Source organism: Rhincodon typus, chromosome 17 (genome assembly GCF_021869965.1).
Source record: "Rhincodon typus isolate 14 chromosome 17, sRhiTyp1.1, whole genome shotgun sequence".
In the NCBI taxonomy this organism is placed as follows: domain Eukaryota; kingdom Metazoa; phylum Chordata; class Chondrichthyes; order Orectolobiformes; family Rhincodontidae; genus Rhincodon; species Rhincodon typus.
The window spans coordinates 49877274-49897241 of NC_063348.1; the positions used below are offsets into that span (position 1 = coordinate 49877274).

The window sequence follows — 19968 nt, forward strand, 5'->3', positions numbered from 1 at the left end:
CCGAAACGTCAGCCTTTCTGCTCCTATGATGCGGCTTGGCCTGCTGTCTTCATCCAGCTCTGCACCTTGTTGTCTCTGTTATTCCTATAAACACTGGATATCTTCCCAAAATGACACAAAAACTATGAGATAAGAGAAAAGATCCAGGAAAAGCCACTGATTCCATTAAATCTGCCTTACGATTCCATAAGAATATGACTGATCTGACAGTGACTTCATGCATTTCTTAACTCTACTTCCTTGACAATCAAAAATCTGTGAATGCATTCAGTGACCCAACTTCCACTGCTCCCTAGTGCACAAATTTCCAAACATAATGACACTCAAAGAAGAAATCTGGCCTTATCATGTTTGAAATGGGAGACCTCTTTGTTCCTAAATTGTGCTCAACTAAGAGAAACATCCTGTCAGCAGCTACCTTGTCAAGGCTTCTCAGAATCATGTGTGTTCCCATTAGACCACATCTTATTCTTGTAAACCTCAATGGCCATAGGCCCAATGCATTCAACCTATTCTTATAAGACAACTTCCTCATCCCAACTCAATATGCATTTCTCTTGTGTAGTAACATTTTATATAGCACCTTATTGAATGCCTTTAGAAGTCTAAATACTTTGCATCTACTGGCTCCCCATTATTCACCCTATTTGTTACATAGATTTTAAATTAACTTGTTCAGAAATGTTATGACAGAAGTCAGAAGCAGATGGAACTTGAACCTCAGCCTCCTGTTTTAGAGATAGAGACACTAGCACTGCACTATAAGACTCCTCCCCCAATTTGCTATACCCTCAAAGAATGTTAATAACTTTTTCAAGCACCATTTCCCTTTTAAAAACAATAATTTTCTAAATGTGTTGCTCCTATCTAATAATAATGGGGACATGGTCTCAGGACAAGAGGTCAATCAATTAAGGTGAGACAAGGAAAAATTTCCTCTCTATGGATTTTTGGAATTCTCTACCCCAGAGAGCTGTAGATGCTAAATCAAGGTAAGCCATCATCTTAGTGAATAAAGAAGAAACTCAAGAGGCTGTACAGCCCACTTCTATTCCTATTGATATAAAACAGACAGTTGCAGATGCTGGAGAACGAAGAAATCAAAATTGAGCCAAAGAATGAAGTGGATTTTGGGGACGGGACAGATTTGCGTTAGCATGAGGCAAAGCTGATGAAGAGAGAAGTCAAGTATGTAGACATGGTAGCTCATGACACTGAGCCAGCATCTCAGGATGTGGCAAGGATAGCTGTCTGAGGAGCACTGTACATTGTGGAGATATGAGAGATCCTGTGTGGATTTTAAACATGAAAGATGAAATTTCAATTAGAATCTAGATGGGGTAAGCCTGCAATACAGACAATCACTAAGGAATCAAATGTGGCTGTGAAAGCAGGTTTTAGCCAAACACTTTAGTAAACACTAGTAGTGAAAACGAAAGTAATGATGGTGAACAAGAAGAAAGATTCAAATGGAAATCCTATCAGAGAGAGGAGCAGAGCTTCTTTAATGTGGACATACCTAGAAAAGGTGCGGTAGCAAATTAAACACTAAACAGATCAAAGAACTGCAGATTCTGGAAATCTGAAACAAAAACAAAGTTCTAGAGAAACTCAGCAGGTCAGGCAGCATCTCTGGAGAGTAAAGCAGTTAACATCGAGTCCGGTGACCCTTGTTCAGTTCTGACGAAGGGTCACTGGACTCGAAAACAAGTTCTTTTTCTCTCTGCAGATGCTGCCAGACCTGCCGAGTTTCTCCAGATCTTTGTGTTTTTGTTTCTGTTCCTAATTCTTTGTTATGTTTAACTGGTGAAGTTAAAAAAATCTGTCACTTTCTCTACACCAGCATTGCAGCTACTATTAAATCAAATAACTTAGTTAAGTAGATGTTACACAACATGTCCACAGCAATTATCAGACAGCTTTCTCTTATATGTTAAACTCTATAATAGTGACTGTAAAACACCAATTGCTGGCACATATGCCCCTCTGTTTCTCCTTATGCCATCAAGGCCTCACAGTCATGTTGCAAAACTTTGTTACAAGATGAGTTTAGCTAGAAACAGCTGCAGTAGCAACTAGTCGAAAGATTACTCCTATCTCAAAATAATAGCTGAAACTCAATGTTAATCATAAGCAGCACTGTGAATTAACAGCAGTGTTCATATAAATGTATTATACCTGTAGAATCTGTGGGTAGTCAAAGATTTGATTTTTGTGGCAACGTTTTCTTGTAGAAGGTACACCTTCTGATAAGTTGGTACATTTGTCTAGGATTAGCAGAGCATCTCCATGTTCTGCTTCTATGGCCTCCAGCTCAGTGCGATATTCTGGGTGGATTGCAGTTTGTGTAGACAAGATAAAATACATTCTGTACCTGAAAATATATATTAAGGTATTATTTTCCATTGTTAAAAATATTTCTCATGTACCTTTGATGTACTGTAAATCTGTTGAATTGATTTTACAACTTGTATATGTTGGTGAAATCAATTAAAGCAAAACAAAAACCACAAACAAGTGATTTCTGTCTTTTGGGCTAAAGGGCTGTCGGGAGAGCTAGTACACTAACAATAACATAGGAATATCTTCTTTACATTATCATACTACATGCTAGAACTTAACTGCATTTCAGTAAACTGGCACAGAAGAACTAGTTTTGTTTTGAACAACACCAGTCCATGATTGCAACCTGGAAGCATCCTGCATCAAGTCCAATGAACATCTACTTTGCATTACTGAACAGGAGCATGTGCAACAATGTTTACGGCAACAATTTGCTTGACTAGTTTGTTAACAAATGGAGAATTCAAACTAAATTACACAGTAGAAAGTTATTTCAGCTTGAAGCTCCCAGATTCTCAGCATTAATTTTCAAACATGTTGCAAATTGGAGTTTACTACTTTTGCTATAAGTTTGCAAAAGCACAGCCCTGGAGACAGCTTCTTCTTACCTGAATGTAAACAATTGCAACGAGAACCATGAATATAATATTTGGTGCTGTATGACTGGAAGAATGAGATTCCTATAATCTAACAGGTCCTTTCAAGTATTCACTAAACACCATGGGTAGTTATTGCTTAAATCTTCATTGCACGATGGTAGCTATTTCATCATAACAGGAGTTTTATTCTTTCCAATTACATACAAAGTGATTTGGAACAATAGAATGATGTCTGTAAAGATTTCCCAAGACTAAAGTCATTTTGCTGGGGTGACAGTGTGGTGGGGTATACTTAATTTATCCAAAACACAATGCAGAAGGAGATTTTGTACCAAGTCTGCAAGATAGCCTACTAACAGCTATGAAAACTGTCCACCATAACTTTAAATGCAGTACATTTGGAATCTTATAAGTAACGTTGATAAAATGAGAATGTAATAAATACATCAAGATTTCCAGTAATAATGTAGCTGATTCTTACCCAGGATGCTTCACAGGCAGATTGACATCTGTTGACAACGGACTAAAAACTGGAATGCTAACATCATAACCCTGTCGATACGTCCACGTGGAAAAGCCTCCACCTGCTAGAAGGGCTCTTAAAAGAAAGACAAGAAAAAAAAATGACCAACGTTATCTGCAACTCAGATTCTCAAAACATACTGAATCAGGTAATATAGAATGGATCCTAAACACAGGGATAATTGAAAAGGGTTAGAGAAAGCAAAAGCATAGTCAGGGAATTATTATCATACATTCTGAAGTATTTCTGAAGGCAGAGCCATTGTCAAAGCAAAGACATCAAGCAAAACCTGCTTAAAACATATTACTCAATTTTAGAAACTTAGCTTCCTGCCTTCAGTTTAGAAACGAAGATAAATATAGAAAAAAATCTTCTTTTTAGGATTCTAAAAATATTCCCTTGTATTTTGTAATTTACACTAAACTAGGTTATACACGAGCAAGGAAACATGCTGGTTATTACACAAGCCTCCATCTCTCAACCAACACCACCATCACCCCCCTTGGCTGTTGAATCAGTATTCCTCCACATTGAACATCACTTATAAGAAACACCGAGTGTAACAAGGGCCTAGAATATACTCTGGGTGGGGTTTTCAATGTCTACCACCAAGAATGGCTCAGCAGCAGCACTACTGACTGAGCTGGTCAAATCCCAAAGGATAATGCTGCTAGACTGGGGCTGTGGCAGGTGGTGAATGAACCAACAAGAGGGATAAACATACATCCTCACCAATCTGTCAGCTGCAGATGCATGTCTACGGCAGTGTTGGTGGAGATGAAGTCCCGCCTTCACAGTGAGAATACCTTAGATCACGTTGCATGGCATGACAACCATACTATATGGGACAGACTTTAAACAGATCTAGCAACTTGAGACTGAGCATCCATGAGGCGCTGTGGACCATCAGCCGCAGCAGAATCATCCTCCATTGCATTCTGCAACCTCAGCATAACCCTCATTCTACCAATACAATGAAGCTATGGAAACAACCCTAGTTCATTGAAGTGTGCACGATTAGCACCAGGCATGCCTAAAAATGAGGTGTCAACATGGTGAATCTACAAAACAGGACTATTTGACAGCCAAACAATATAAGCAGTAAGTGACAGACAGGGCTAAGCAATTTCACAAACAATGGATGAGATCTAAGCTCTGCAGTCCTGCCACATCCAGTCATGAATGGTTGCAGACAATTAAACAACTCACTTGAGGAGGAGGCTCCACCAAGATGCACATTCTCAATAGTACAACAATAGGAGAGCCCAGCACATCACTACAAAAGATGCGGCTGAAGCATTTGCAACAATCTTCAGCCAGAAGTGCTGAATAGATAATCTGCCTTGGCCTCCTTCAGAAGTCCCTAGTATCACATGTGCCAGTCGTCAAGAAATGGCTGGAGGCACTGGATGCGACAAAGGCTACAGGGCCCTGACAACATTCTCAAAATAGCACTGATCACTACCGTAACAAGGTCAGCCAGCTGGATATCACAGAATAGACTGGTTAACAAGGTTAGATCACATGGAATCCAAGGGGAACTAGCCAACTGGATACAAAATTGGCTTACAGGTGGGAAACAGAGGGTGGTGGTACAGGGTTGTTTTTCAGACTGGAGGTCTGTGACCAGTGGCGTACCACAAGGATCGGTGTTGGCTCACTACTTTATATCATTTATATAAACTATTTGGATTTGAAGACAGTAGGTATAGTTAGCAAATTTGCAGCTAACACCAAAATTAATGGTGTAGTGGATAGTGAAGAAGATTACCTGAGAGTACAAGGGGACCTTGATCAGATATGTTCAGTTCTACCCTCCTGGCTTTAGGAAAGATGTTGCCAACCTTGAAAGGGCTCAGAAAAGATTTATAATGTTGTTGCTAGGACCGAGGGCTTCAGCAATAGGGAGAGACTGATAGACTGGGGCTTATTCCCCGGAGCATCGGTGGCTGAGGGGTGACCTTATATAATTCTATAAAATCTTGAGGGGCATGGACAGGGTAAATAGACAAAGTCTTTTTCCCAAGCTAGGGGAGTCCAAAACTAGAGGGCTTGGGTTTAAGGTGAGGGAAGAAAGATTTAAAAAGCACCACAGGGGCAATTTTTTCATGCAGAATGTGGTGAGTGCACGGAATGAGCTGCCAGAGGAAGTGGTACAGGCAGGTACAATTACAACATTTAAAAGGCATCTGAATGGGTACATGAATAGGACGGGTTTAGAAGGATACGGACCAAGTGCTGACAATGGGACTAGATCTGTTTAGGATATCTGGTCAGTGTGGATGAGTTGAACCTCAAGTTCTGTTTCCATGCTGTATAACTCTACGACTCTATCCCTTCACTGACCCTAGATTATGAATATTTAGGGGAGGCGATGGCCAAGTGCTATTATCGCTGGACTGTTAATCCAGAAACCTAGATAATGTTCTGGGGACCTGGGTTTGAATCCAACCACAGTAGATGGTGGAATTTGAATTCAATTTTTAAAAAAAAAACTGGAATTTTGAATCTAATGATGACCATGAATCCATTGTCAATGGGCAGAAAAAACCATCTGGTTTACTAATCTCCTTTACGGAAGGAAACTGCCATCCTTACCATGTCTGGTCTACATGTGACTACAGACCCACAGCAATGTCGTTGACTATTAGTTGCTCTCTGGGCAATTAGGGATGGGCAATAAATGCTGGCCTAGCCAGTGACACCCTCATTCCGTGAATGAATAAGAAAAATTAAAACAAAGAGAATGTCAGTGCTGATGTTTGCACAACAATCTGCTGTGATCACATGCTTGGTTTATCTTATTATTTCTAATAGAGTAGATTAAAAATATAACTTTATTGGATTATGCTTAACTTAAAGCAGAAAAGTACTAAAAGAATCACATCAAATGTTTGGTGCATAAAGCAACTTTTGTTTAAATTCTGTACATCTTACCACCTGGGTGAATACACAGTATAAAATCTTTGAAAGCTCTGGTCCCATGAATAGGTGAATAGAGAGATATGAATCACATGCAGGCAGATAGGATTAGTTTAGAATGGCATCTTGGCGAGCTCAGACCTGGTAGGCTGAAAGGCCAGTTCCTGTGCTGTACTGTTCTATGTAACTGCAATTATAAATGCAGTTAGTTGGTGTTCTGCAAACAAACTTGGCAATATTTCTTTAATCCCTGCACCAGTAGCAAATTTGTCATTGTCTGCTTTCTCACCAGTTTTGGTAAACAAGATTCCATCTCACTTTAATAAAATCATTTTGAAAGTAATAGTTAGACATTACAGAAGTCTGGATCTAGTAGCTGTAGAATGGAATCAATTTCTGACTGTAGAACACAAGCTCAATACAAAGAAAGGCCAGTGCAGAATATGGTTTGACTTCCATTAGGACTAGCAGGCTGATGGAACTGCTGTCTGGAATCACTCTCAGGAAAATTCATGATGCTGTTTTACTCTGACTCCATGAACTCCATACACACTGAAATTTCCTCCAATTAAATATTGGGAAGATGAAGCCATTGTCATAAACTTTGTTCCCTAATCACCAACTTCACCCCTCTTCCTGGCAAATTATTTGAAGTTGAATCACATCTCTTGCAAGGTCTGTGCCATACCTGGACCCCAAGTTAAGCATTCAAACTCAAAGCTGCACTTTCACTGAAGTCTGCCTATTTCCATATATGTATCATTGCCTGACTCTGCTCTTGTCTCAGGCCATCTTCTGCTGTATTCTCATCTGTGTCTTTTCAACTCTAAGCATGACTACTTTGGCATTCTTCTACTCAACCTCAAAAGCTCCGCCATCCATAAACTGGAGATCATCCAAAATTGTCATTGCTGTAACTCACATTTAATTCTGTTCACCAATCAATCCCTGCTTAGGTTTGTTATCAGTTCAGCAAAGTCTGGGTTTTAACCTTGTTTACAAATTCCTCCTCGGCCTCCCCATCTCTGTAGCCTCTTCCAGTCCCACCTGTGCTCCTGTAGTTCAGGCCTCCTGATGATCCCTGCTTTTAACCATTCAAATTTTGGTAGCAGTTCCTTCAACAGCTCAGGGCCTCAACTCTGGAATTCCGACTCCAAATCTCTCTACATAGTCTTTCTTTTTTTAACATACTAACATAACTCATATTTTTCATGAAGTGTTGGTCATCTCTTTGAACTTCTGCTTATGTGGTCTTGTGTCATATTGTGCTCTCTGATGGCTGGTAGAGAACTTTGAAATCTTTATTGTTGATCTTAAAGAAGCTACATAAACATGGAGTTGTTGGTGTGGTTGTGAAATGGCCAGTACATGAACCACAAAATTGAAGATTTCAATACACTTCAGAGAGTATAACCTAACTCGGTCTATTTTTTTCGTAAAGTGAAAACTGTGAAACAGAGATATCTGAAATACTCCTGTCAGATACTTTTATTTCAGATGGGCTTTCCAAAATGATAATATATGTACAGTGAAAGGAAAAATTCAGTAATGGTAATGCCAACAAATATTAAGGGGAGGTGGCTAGGATTTCTTTTCTTTGAGATGGTCATTGCCTAGCACTTGTCTGGCACCTTGTTGTCACTCATCAGCTCAAGCCTGGACGTTGTCCAGATATTGCTGCCTATGGACATAGGCTGCTTCAGAATCTGAGTTGTGAATAGTGCTGAACCTTGTATCCCCAATTCTAACTTTTAGTTGGAGGGAAGGTCATGGATGAAACAGCCAAAGATGGTTGGTAGTACTGATACAATGGGGGACATGTCAGACCAAGAGGTTACAAAGACTGTGTTGAGTACAATTCTGCTGCTGCCTGTGGCCCATGGTACCTCACAGATACCCAGTGTTGAGTTGCTACATCTGTTCAAAATCTATTCCATTTAGCACACCGATTTTCAAAAACCCACTTCTTATATACCCCCAAAGACCTATCAATTTTTAAATAACAGAATTGGTCTGAGGTTGTCAAAACTGTCAGATTTAAATTCAATTGGTTTTCAATCTCTAAGTGCTTAGTTTAAATTAACTGGCTGATTCCAGCTAGTTGCCAAAACATCAAAATAAGTCAAAGGTTTCCAATTACACAGCCAATTGATACATGTTTCAATTTCAGAATTGTCTGTACCTCTTCAACTGCTTACAGACACATCTTCATTTAACCTCCAAGCTTTAAAAAACACATCACCTCTTAAAAAGAGACTATACACTTTTTCCTCCTACCATTTTTATAAACAAATTCTAACTTCCTGTTTTCCAATTCACAAGTACTGTACACAACTTTGCAACAATAATCATCTATACCCTTGCTACCTTCAGCATTTCTAAATTGGTGTCAGCGTAGAAGATGACTGATTCATCAGTTGCAGAGGCAGGGGAGATGGTGGTTGAAGCAAGTGCAATCAGCAGAAAATTTTCCTGGTCCATGTTTGACTTGATGCCATTACACTTCATGTGCTCAATCAAGGACTTGCAACTCAATATTAACCTCTCCTTAATGTATACTGTGCTGCCAACACTGGTAGGCAGTGCAGGAAATATCCAGGGACAGGAGATTGAGGTATCTGGAATACTGAATGTAAGAAATGTTTCTGAGAATACAATTACGTCCAGCTGTTGCTTGACTTGTCTATGGAACAGCTCCCTCAATTTTGGCACAAGCCCCCACATATTAACAGGAAGGACCTTGTTGGATGACGGGTTAAATTTGCCAGTGTTGTTTCCAGTACCTAGATCTATGCTGGTCTGCCTGGTTTTGTTCCTTTACTTTGACTTCCTGGTGGTTTGATACAACTAAGTTGCTTAATGGCCATTTCAGAGGACATTTAAGAGTAAACCACATTGGTGTATGCCTGGAATCAAATGTAAACCAGGCCAGCCAAGAATGGCAGGATTTAATTCCCAAAAGGACATCAGTGAAGTAGATGGATGTTTGCAACAATTGGTGATTGCTTCATACTCATTGTACTAGATTTTAATTTCAGATTTATTAATTGCATTCAAAATGCATTTCAGTATAAAGCTCTAAATGAGATAGCACATGTGTAAGTAACAGTTTACTGCATGAGGAGGTTTCCTTTGTGTACTCTGCACAGCAACACACTCATACTCATCATACACATTTTTCCCCACATATTAAAGTTACTAAACCTCATCTCTAAATGTCAGCAGACATTACATACTAGGTGGTTTTCGAATAAAATTGTACAGTTTCACAAAAGACTTTGATTCTGTGTCTTTTACATAGATCTTTATACTTGCCTGGTGGGTGAAATTCTGGATGACTTGTTAACTGGCTGCCAACACAGTCATTTTGATTATTAGCAAAAAGATTCAAATCTCAAATCTTTCCTGAATTTGTGTAGTTAAATGAGTCAACTTGCAGATAAAACACAAGCTTTGAGTCAAGTTTTAGTTTCTTTCCACATACTTTGTAAAATACTAAGAGCAGCTAATGGTCAGCTTCTTGTTCCTGAAAATTTTTATAATGTACTAATATTTAACTCTGAAGGAAAATTCATCAATGCAAACAGTCAAAAGCATGACATAATATTTTTTGTTTATTTGCATTAAAAAAGTGCAGGATCAATGAGGTCATTCCACCATTGCTGTCAATATCCCTTCATACCCTAACTTCTAAACATGGCACAACATCAGATTTAATGAGAACTGAGATTTGCACCTTTTGTTTGATATTCTCAGCCAGGTTGCAGATGGTTTTACATGAACATGTGAATTAAGAACAGCAGCAGACTATTCACGTCCTCAGGCCTTCTCTGCCATTTAATAAAATCACAGCTGATATTATTACAGCTTCAATTACTTTCTTATCTAACCTCTATAATCTTTGACTCCTTTGTCAATACAGGATAAAGTTCAGCATTAAAAGTATTCAATAACCTGCTTTTACCATTCCAGAGAATTCCAAACAAATGATTCTAAGACTCCATGTTAAATGGTTGTGTATTTTTATTAAGCCATGTCTCTTCGTTCTCTCTCTCTTATAAAGGGAACATCACCGCAGCATCAACCCTGTCAAGTCTCCTCAGGATCTTGTATATTGCAATACGATAACCTCTCATTCTTCTAAAATCCAATGGATACAGGCCCAAACTCAAACCTTTCTTCATAAAATAACCCCTTTCATTATCTCTTGCTCAGTTTGGATGTAACAGCTACAGCTTTTATGATGCGCATTGATTTCAGCATTAAATGAAAAATTCCTGGTGATTATGGAGTCTAGAAATATGAAGCTATCAGCCATCTCTAGCATTGCATCTCAATGTTAACAGATAGTGGTATGCCAACATCCTAAACCATGACACTTGTCTTCCTGATGCTGATGCACAAGCTAAATGTTTTACAGACATAAACTTATGCAATTGAAGTAACTCATACTCCAAATAGAAAACTTCCAGCTGAATTAAAAGCAAGATATGTATGGCAGTTCAGCGTTATTTGCAATCTTTCTTTCCTTTAAGTAGGAAATCATGATAACCTTCCATTCCCAATCAACAAGCTTTCTTCAATGTTTAAATGAAAGACCTTAAAACTAAAAGGTGTAGGAGCAGAAGAAAGGATGCATATCTATTCACACAACACCCAAAATGTAAATACATACAAACAAATATCATTTCTAGAAATGTAAACTGCACTGAGATGACTACAAGGGTAAAACAGAAACAAATTTATTTATAAATCCTTAAGGTAGTGTTAGCAAATATTGTAGGCTTGAAGGAGACTTTCCTCGTACCCTGAAGACAAATAGAATTTGGAAATTTCTGGATTGTCATTCCAAGTTGTGAACAAGTCTTTCTAATAGAGAAATACTTGTAACTAAAATGGATTATCTCCACCTCACTACTTGAGAGTACTTTCTTTTTCAAGACTGCATTCTTTAACTGTATTCTTTATTTTTGCTGGGAGAAATCTCTTTCTTAGGATCTGGTACCAGATTAGTTTGTTGGGCTGCCCTTGTAGATTAAAATTTATTAGCTACCTCTCCAGCCAATTCTAGTCATGTGGTCGCAGTATTAATACATATTATTACCCACACAGCGGGTTGACAAAATGGTCAAATGTTGGTAACCCTTCCCTCGTTACTCAAATTTTGCAACTAATCATTCGAAAATCTGACAGCGGGCTCTCAAAAAAGTTGTTTTTATCTGTTCTTTCAAGTTACAGCATTCAAAGTGTTAAAACGTTACTCCTCAATGCTATCAACCAAGAAAACAGAAAAGGAGAAAAGGTATATTCCTCTCCCCAACTGTAACACTATCCATTTGAAAGTCTACTTTTACACGTAGAAGGAATTTCCAGCTACAAAAGAAATTAATCAACTGTGACAGGGCCAAAGCATAAGCACACTGGCGCATTAATTTCACACAGTGAAGACAAGTGAAGATCCACTGATGGGTAAAGTCTTCAGTTTTCTCCTGTCAATAAAGTAAGAATGGAAGTAAAATATAGCAATACATTTACAACCTATACTTAGACAATGTGCTCAAACAATGGATATACCACCAGACACTTCAAAGCAGACAAAAAACAATCATGGCATGAGATATTCAGGCGAAAGTACGTAGATTTTCCCAAAATCAGCCACGTTTGTTCCAATAGAGCTAACTTGCAGACTTTCAATGTATAATACCTTAGGTGGTTCAATAGTTGCACAAAGAACATGACTACAAACTGGAATGGCAGTCATCGGTGAAAGTGAGAGAGATTCACAATGCATTCTTGAAGTGAACATCTGAACAAAACCTAAAATAATACGTAACACAAAACTTAAAAATAGCTAGGATATCACTGGTAAAATGATGACGCAACCATTCAAAAGAAATGCATTCTTTAGCTTTTCAAATTCTGATCACATAAATCACAATGTTAAGTGTCACAAGTGTAGTTCTCAAAGTTTACTATCTTCTCAGTGTACGAGAGTTTAAAATGACCACCTTTATCATCCTAAAAGGAAGATGCCAATTAGGCAAGGGATGAACTGCACAATCTATTCAGTCAGATCAATCAACTTCTCTTGGTATCTGCTGTGTCTTGCAACAGTTTAAGGACTGTGTGGCAATAATTTTCAAAAAGACTATATTATGCATGCACTGAAGGCTGCCCTTGTATGTTACAACCAATTAATGCCTAAACACCAATTAGAAGTCATTCAAAAAACTTAATTCCTCCACTTGCATATTTTACTCAAGGAGAGGATCACTAGTAAATTCAGAATAATCCCATCATACAAGTCCCAATACAGCGCATGGTTGAAAAATTAAAACTTTACATCAAACCAAAAAGTAATAATGGGAATCTGTTCCATATGCCTTCATAAGGATGCAAACTAATTTTATCAAGTAGTAGGTGCACAAGGTTATCAAAACAAGTTGTGCAAAGGAACTCTATCCAAGCTGCCTGAACTGCTATGAATATTTATTTGGCCAGTAGAGACAGAATATGACTGTTTAGCCATTTTAATTAAATTCCAGAACCAGATTCAGCTAGTTTGTGCTTAAGCACTGTTTAGTATCAGGTCTTAAAACCAGTATTTTGTTAGGCGACTTTAAAATCAATTTAAGTTTGGGGTTAGTAAAGTTAACACTTCTAAGAACAAGTAACAAATCCTGAAATTTCAGCCAGGACAGAGCCATGGAACTTTACAATAACAAAGAATCCATTCAATCAATGATACATATCTGGTTCTCAAAAAGAACATAGGACCATCCTCGAGCTTTTTCTCATACAGCCTTTTCTTATATAACCTTTGAAATGTCTCTTTTCAAATATTAATCTATTTTTGATTTGAAATCTATGATTGATTCTGGCTCTAATACCATTTCAATCCTGAGGATAGCACAAAACACTGGTAGCCGGACAACAGCCATCTTATGTCTGACCTTTTGCATGACTTAGCTTGGGCAAGATATAAAGTACGAGATCACATATTTGCTACCAAAGACAACCAATTTCATCTCATGCACTTGGCATAAAAAATGAATTTTTCAATTTTTCCAACCTTTATATCATTCAATGATAACTATATGCTTACATTACTGACTCAATTTAGCTTTGCCTGAAACTTATCAAAATGTTCAATTGTAATCAAGTGGCCGTATGATTTGTGATTTCCCTAAAAATATTTGGATTAAACTCGTCAAGCGTGGCTTGCATTTTAGGAAATGACACAGACTGCCTTTAGTGAAGCAGTATCTTTCAAGGAGAGTGTTAGTGTTATCTGGTATATAGCCTCTAGAATTATTGAGATTGTAAAGAATGGTGTATTTTTTCCCAATTATTGCTTTCTCCCCCATTGAAAAGTTATCCAATAGAGGCAACTCTCCAGTTCTCTGGCATTTTTCACATCCAAGTATGTAATCAAAGCCTCTACTATTTGGTCATGAATGCCCCCCCTGGCTTACCCCCATGTATATGCGCACACACACACACCACAATATAGGAAATATAGGGTACAACATTTTTCCATTCTGGGGTTCTGGTATTGCTTCCTCATCCACAGTGACCATACTGAAATCCATCTATTTCCACCTGTAGCTATTTATTTTAATTACCACACCCTTTCATGAACATCATAGCAAAACACTTGGTATTTTGATCATGCCTTCATGCTCCACCAACCTTAAAGTTACAAGTAACCAATTTAATATTTTTCCTTTCTTACTTGATACTTATACTTTGCACTGCATCAATTATGGACAGAGATAACAAGGTGTAGAGCTGGATGAACACAGCAGGCCAAGCAGCATCAGACCCAAAACATCAGCTTTCCTGATCCTCTGATGCTGCTTGGCCTGCTGTGTTCATCCACCTCTACACCTTGTTATCTCAGATTCTCCAGCATCGGCAGTTCCCACTATCTCTGAATCAATTATGGACAGTTTAGTTTCCATCAAAGCTGTCCACTAGCAGAAGAAAAAGTAACACATTTTACAATATAACATTTTGTTTTGCAGCCTTCTAAAAAGAATTAGTCACACTTGCGTTAATATCGGTTTTACAAAGATATCTGCTACTCTTTTGTACTGTTCATGAAATTAAGATCATGTTCTATAAACAGCGGGCATGGAACCTCAAAACTTCAGTTTTAAAGAGTTCTGAAAGATACAAAAGTTCTCTATTAGAAAGATATAGACATATATATGAAGATTTCGTATTGCAAGACAAGACAAAATAGTTAACATTACACAGACATAATGTTACACAAAGGCCCTTGTCATTTTTAAATTGGAAGTATTCAAAAAGGGTAGGAGAAAAGACCAAGTGAACACGTTTCTCAGGGAATCCACGTAGGTGCAAAGGGCCTATATTTGTGCTATAAAATTCAGTGATTGTGTGGCTTGAAGTTGTATGTACAATTGTATTAAAATTAGGAGAAACTAAACTCTTCTGGGGGTACAGAAAGGCTATGAAGATGAGGATATAAGTTAGAAATAGAATATGTAGATTGTTGCAAATACTTTCATATTTACATTATATAAGTAAAGCTTAATTATGATCAATTCACCTCAATATCAAAATTTAATTGAATTACAAATAGCTTTTTCTTTTAAAAAAACAGTTGAATTGCGCTTTTGTTTCCCACGCTTTAAAATATGGAAGTCTGAATTTGATCTGCTCTGCATGCATAATTCGATATGCATCAAGCCATACAAACTAAAACAACATATAAACTCCTGTCACCCCAAGGAATCTTTTAAGGTCAAATATAGCTTTTGTAAACAATGCAAATGAATAAATTATTTCAGTAATTTTTCAAAACAAAATAACAACGGGAAGCAGTCAAATATAAATTGTGGCAAATGCTACATCAATACTTTTCGGGATGATGGATAATCATCAGTTACGAGGTTAATTTTATTCTGGATTTTTATTCCAAGGAAAAGCAGCAATTTTTTTCTTTTTTAAAAGACTTCTTCAAAACTTAGATATAAATATCAATTTATGTCCCTTGATCCAATGGATTAAAAAAGAATACCCTGCTTCACACGCTACATCATTCTTCTGCTTGTGACAAAAATAGGAACAACAGCAATTGTAGCTCAACAGCAGAATTTCTCCTCCCGTCCCTATGAAAGCTGACAATGCACTACATCACCACCCCCAACCCATCTTGCCAGATTTGAGGTTTTTCCATGTTTATGTTTAATTATGTAGTAATCTTGAGAGTTAATGACGTGTTGCCTTTCATAAATATTGTAAAACTGATTGGTTACAGGATTTTAAAAAAATCATAGCTCTTCAAGCATTTTAAGACCAATGTGTTTTCTTTTTTAAGAGAATGTGACTACTCCATTACTCAACAGACAAGAAACTAAATTAAATTGCAAGCGCCATCAGTTGATCTTTCACCCATTTAATAGGTATTGGTAGTTATTACACACTGAAGTCATTTCTTTTATGTTACCCTGCCATGACCATCTAAAGATGCACACATATTTACGGAAGAAAATTACTTACAGACACAGTTGCACAGAAAATGCCTTACAGAACTGGTTTCGGTGTATCAATACCACTGAAAAATACCATAATTTGCAGGCAGTGCTAAAATACTGAACGCTTTTTCAAAAGCGATTCTCATAATGCGATTGTTTTCTTTTGGTAAAGAAGATAATCATGAAAGAAAATCTTCTCAATTGCAGGAAAAAGGTCGTGCTGACACTGAAAATTATGTAGGAGAACACGAGTTCAAATTTTACTAGTCAAAGCCTTACAAAATTACTAAGTCTTGACTTTGGAAAACAAAAGATGAACACATTTAGAACCCTTAGGAACATTCACCACTGTAGTAAACTCATATAATCAGAAGATCAATTATTCCACAAGCAAAATTAGCAAGAGCACAATTGTATAATTACCTCCTCTTGATCTTGTCACCTTCAATTACATGATGACTGAATACATATACATCAGGAAGGGATCTGCAGAGCTTATGGCCAAAATACTGCATCTGCCAAGGATTGACTGACCTTAAAATTTATCATCTTGCATTTCAATCTGAGGCAGTGATGAAGTGGTGAAAGATGAAAAGGAATTACCATAGCTACACAGTGAACACGATCTGGCACCCCCACATTATTACAGAACATCCAATTATTATAAAAGCACTAGCCAAAGAATGAAAAAGTTATCATTTTGAACATCTGGTGAAGCAGAATTACAATTAAGATGCACTTCCAATGCATATACTTTTTTCCAGCCAGGCCCATCAAGGAGATAACAGAATACAAATGTTTTTTATAAATACAATTAAGGTTTCCTTGCTGATATAAAACAAAAAAAAACATACTTTTTGTTGGGTGTCAATTTTGGATTCTTCAAGGTTCAGTTCAAACATGGAAAAACCAGGTGTCAACAACTGATAAATGTATGGCTCACCCACAAGTTAAATCAAACATAGAACAAATGCTCCACAACTTACTTAGTACTGTCTTAATAATGGATATTGCATATTCAAACCTTTTGTGACAATACGTAAAATATTAGCCTTTTAGGCAATAGCATTTACCTCTCCTACCTATAAAAGAAGTGTGTACATGTGAGAGTGGCACTGGGGGGTGGCAGAAGGGGAGGGAAATTATCTCCATGGCATGACAAAATTCAATGATTGACCCAGATGCACAGTTATATCTAACAGCATGTGTTGTTAGTCTTGGCCTTGGATATTTAGATTTTTTTGCACTCAATTAAATTTGCTGAGTTCAACATCAAATCAGATTAAGGAAAACAGTGGAGGCAGGAAGCAAGTTTTAATTAAGGGAGAGGTACTGATGTAAAGGACACAGATTTAATTTCTTTTAAATTTATGTATCTGAAGAATGAGACTTCACACTTTCAATAGTTAATTTTTAGGGACAAAATCATTGTTTGATGGGATTTAACACTTCATCCATTAAAAGAACACTTAGAATTTAAATCCTAAGAATTAAATTTCTGTTCTACCACATAAATGCGGCAATCTCATAACACTCAAATATAAAAAATGTACTGGGGATTCTGGATATCTGAAAAAGAAACAGATGGTGGGGGAGAAACTCAGCAGGTTTTGCAGTATCTGTACAAAGAGGAACTTAACGATGATTCCAATATGAGCTTCCTCAGAACACTTGTTCTGAAAAAGTCAAAATGGACTCAAAACATTAACTTGTTTCTCCTTAGAAGCTGTCAGACCTGCCGGGAATCTTGTGTTTTTCCGCTCTTTTACCACACCTCAACAATGTTGAGGTGATTAACAAAGATGGTGCTTTCATGTTAATGAAGGAGTGACACTTTTCAATATTACTGTCTAGCCATGCATGAGCTCCTCACCTGAAGTTGCTGCATCATTTGTGCAAGAAAAAGTGGAAAACACCATTTAACGAAACATACAATATATTACAGGCCCTTTGCCCCATCAAGTCTGTAATGTAGTAAATATACTAACTATACTAGCCCCACTTTCGCACACTAGACCCATAGCCTTGAATGTTATGACACTTCAAGTGCTCATCCAAATACTTCTACAGGTTGCGAGGTATCCCACGTCAACTACCTTCCATGGTAATGCATACCAGACCCCGTTCCACCTTCTGGGTGAGAAAGATTTTCCTCAAATCCCCTCTAAACCTCCTGCCTTTCATTATAAAATTATGCCCTCGTTCATCTCAGTTATTTTCACATCAGATTCTGGGCCAGAGGTTTTCATATGATTTCTATTTTAAATTTCTGCTTAGCCTGAAGAAACTATTCTGCCCTGATAAAAGAGTTTTGGATTCACATCAGGATCACAGGCTGAGTTTGCAACTGAACGTTTTTAAAACCATTTCTTGGCTCTGCCATGACAACTGTCACCACGTCTCTCACCTCACTTTCAAATCTCTCCTTCTTTTGAGCAGCACCGATTTTCCTTCAGGCAAGATCCGGTTTACAGTGATTAGAACTATGTGAATAACACATCATCAGTTCAGGCTATCCAATTAGCCCACAGTTTTGTTGACTGAGGCACCAATACTCAAGGAAGTCACCACAATCCAGAACAAAGCAGTTCATCCAATGATTTTAAACATGCAGTCCCTCCACCACTGCCCAGTGTCTGCAGTATACACCATCTACTTTCCACAGCAGCAAATTGCTAAGACTTCTTCAACAACATCTCCCAAACCTGCGAGTGTTACCTCGAAGGAACAGGGCATCAGGAACGTGGGAACACCACTGTCTCAAGAATTCCCCTCCAAATCACATCCTGCCCTGACGTGGAGATAAAACTCCCATTCCTTTATCATCAGGGGAATTAAAAATTTTGGAACTCCTTCCGAACAGCACTTTGGAAGTATCTTCACCACACAGTCTTCAGTGGCTCAAGATAACCGCTCACCATCCCTTTCTCAAGGACAATTAGGAAAGGATACTATTTTGTCAATGATGCCTATGTTTTGTGAATAAACAAAAAGCTGTTGCAGAAAAAAAGTTTCATTTCTTTGAACACATCAAATGTTTACATTTTCATTTTTTAGTTGGCTGGAAGATAGAGCTCAGATTTTGCCAGTTTTCAAATATATACTTCACTAAATACCAAATGTCAGAATTCTGAAAAAAACACTGAAAACGAGCTTATCATTAGTCACATTGACACTAATATTTGCGAAAGAGTTACAGATTTTTGTGAATTCGATACTGCCAATTCTAACTACAAAAAGTAGGTCAGAAATCACATGACACCAGGTTATTGTCCAACAGGTTTATTTGAAAACACAGGCTTTCGGAGCATAGCCCCTTCTTCAGGTGAAGTGAGAAAGCAGCACACAAAACATAGAATTTATAAGTAAAAGATCAAAGGGTCACATAACTGATGAGGATGTACTAAACAGCATCTTAGGTCTGTTTAATTTTGTAAATTAAATGTATTTAATTTTGATACTGATTGAGCATTTACAATTTTTTGCTCTTAGTTATTTACCTTGTTCCCACTGAAATAGCTCAAATACAGCTTACATAAAGAGAAAAGTATTACCTACTCAGAGAACATGGTCGTTTCTGCATTTTCATCACCTTATAAGGGGACAATAACCAGGGACAACCATAAACACCACACTTGTCCATACCCCTGGCTTCAAAATATACCTGAAACATACCATGGCACTCACCAGAATAACAAATATAGCGTAATATCCCAATCCCAAATGGGCAACATATCATAGGATGCCCTGTGTAAAGTATCAGATAACCAAATACATAGATGATTTGGAGTTGGGGACTAAGTGTGGTGTGTCAAAATTTGCAGATGACACTAAGGTGAGTGGTAGAGCAAAGTGTGCAGAAGACACTGAAAGTCTGCAGAGGGATATAGACAGTCTAAGTGAGTGGGCAAAGGTCTGGCAGATGGAGTACAATGTTGGTAAGTGTCAGGTAGGTAGGTAACTGTCATTTTGGTAGGAATAACAGCAAAATGGACTATGTTTTAAATGGTAAAAAGTTGCAGCACGCCGCTGTGCAGAGGGACTTGGGTGTCCTTGTGCATGAATCGCTAAAAGT

At 37.7% G+C, this 19968-nt stretch overlaps 1 protein-coding gene across 1 annotated transcript in view; it reads right to left on the minus strand.

Annotated features, from left to right (window-relative positions):
- LOC125485278 (exostosin-2-like) overlaps nt 1–19968 on the minus strand; it is a 77089-nt gene that overhangs the window by 38507 nt on the left and 18614 nt on the right. Inside the window, exons 4-5 of the mRNA XM_048607364.1 lie at nt 3424–3540; nt 2179–2374 (exon numbers count right to left, since the gene is read on the minus strand). Of these exons, the coding sequence (XP_048463321.1) occupies nt 2179–2374; nt 3424–3540 (313 nt within the window). The remainder of the gene's footprint in view (nt 1–2178; nt 2375–3423; nt 3541–19968) is intronic.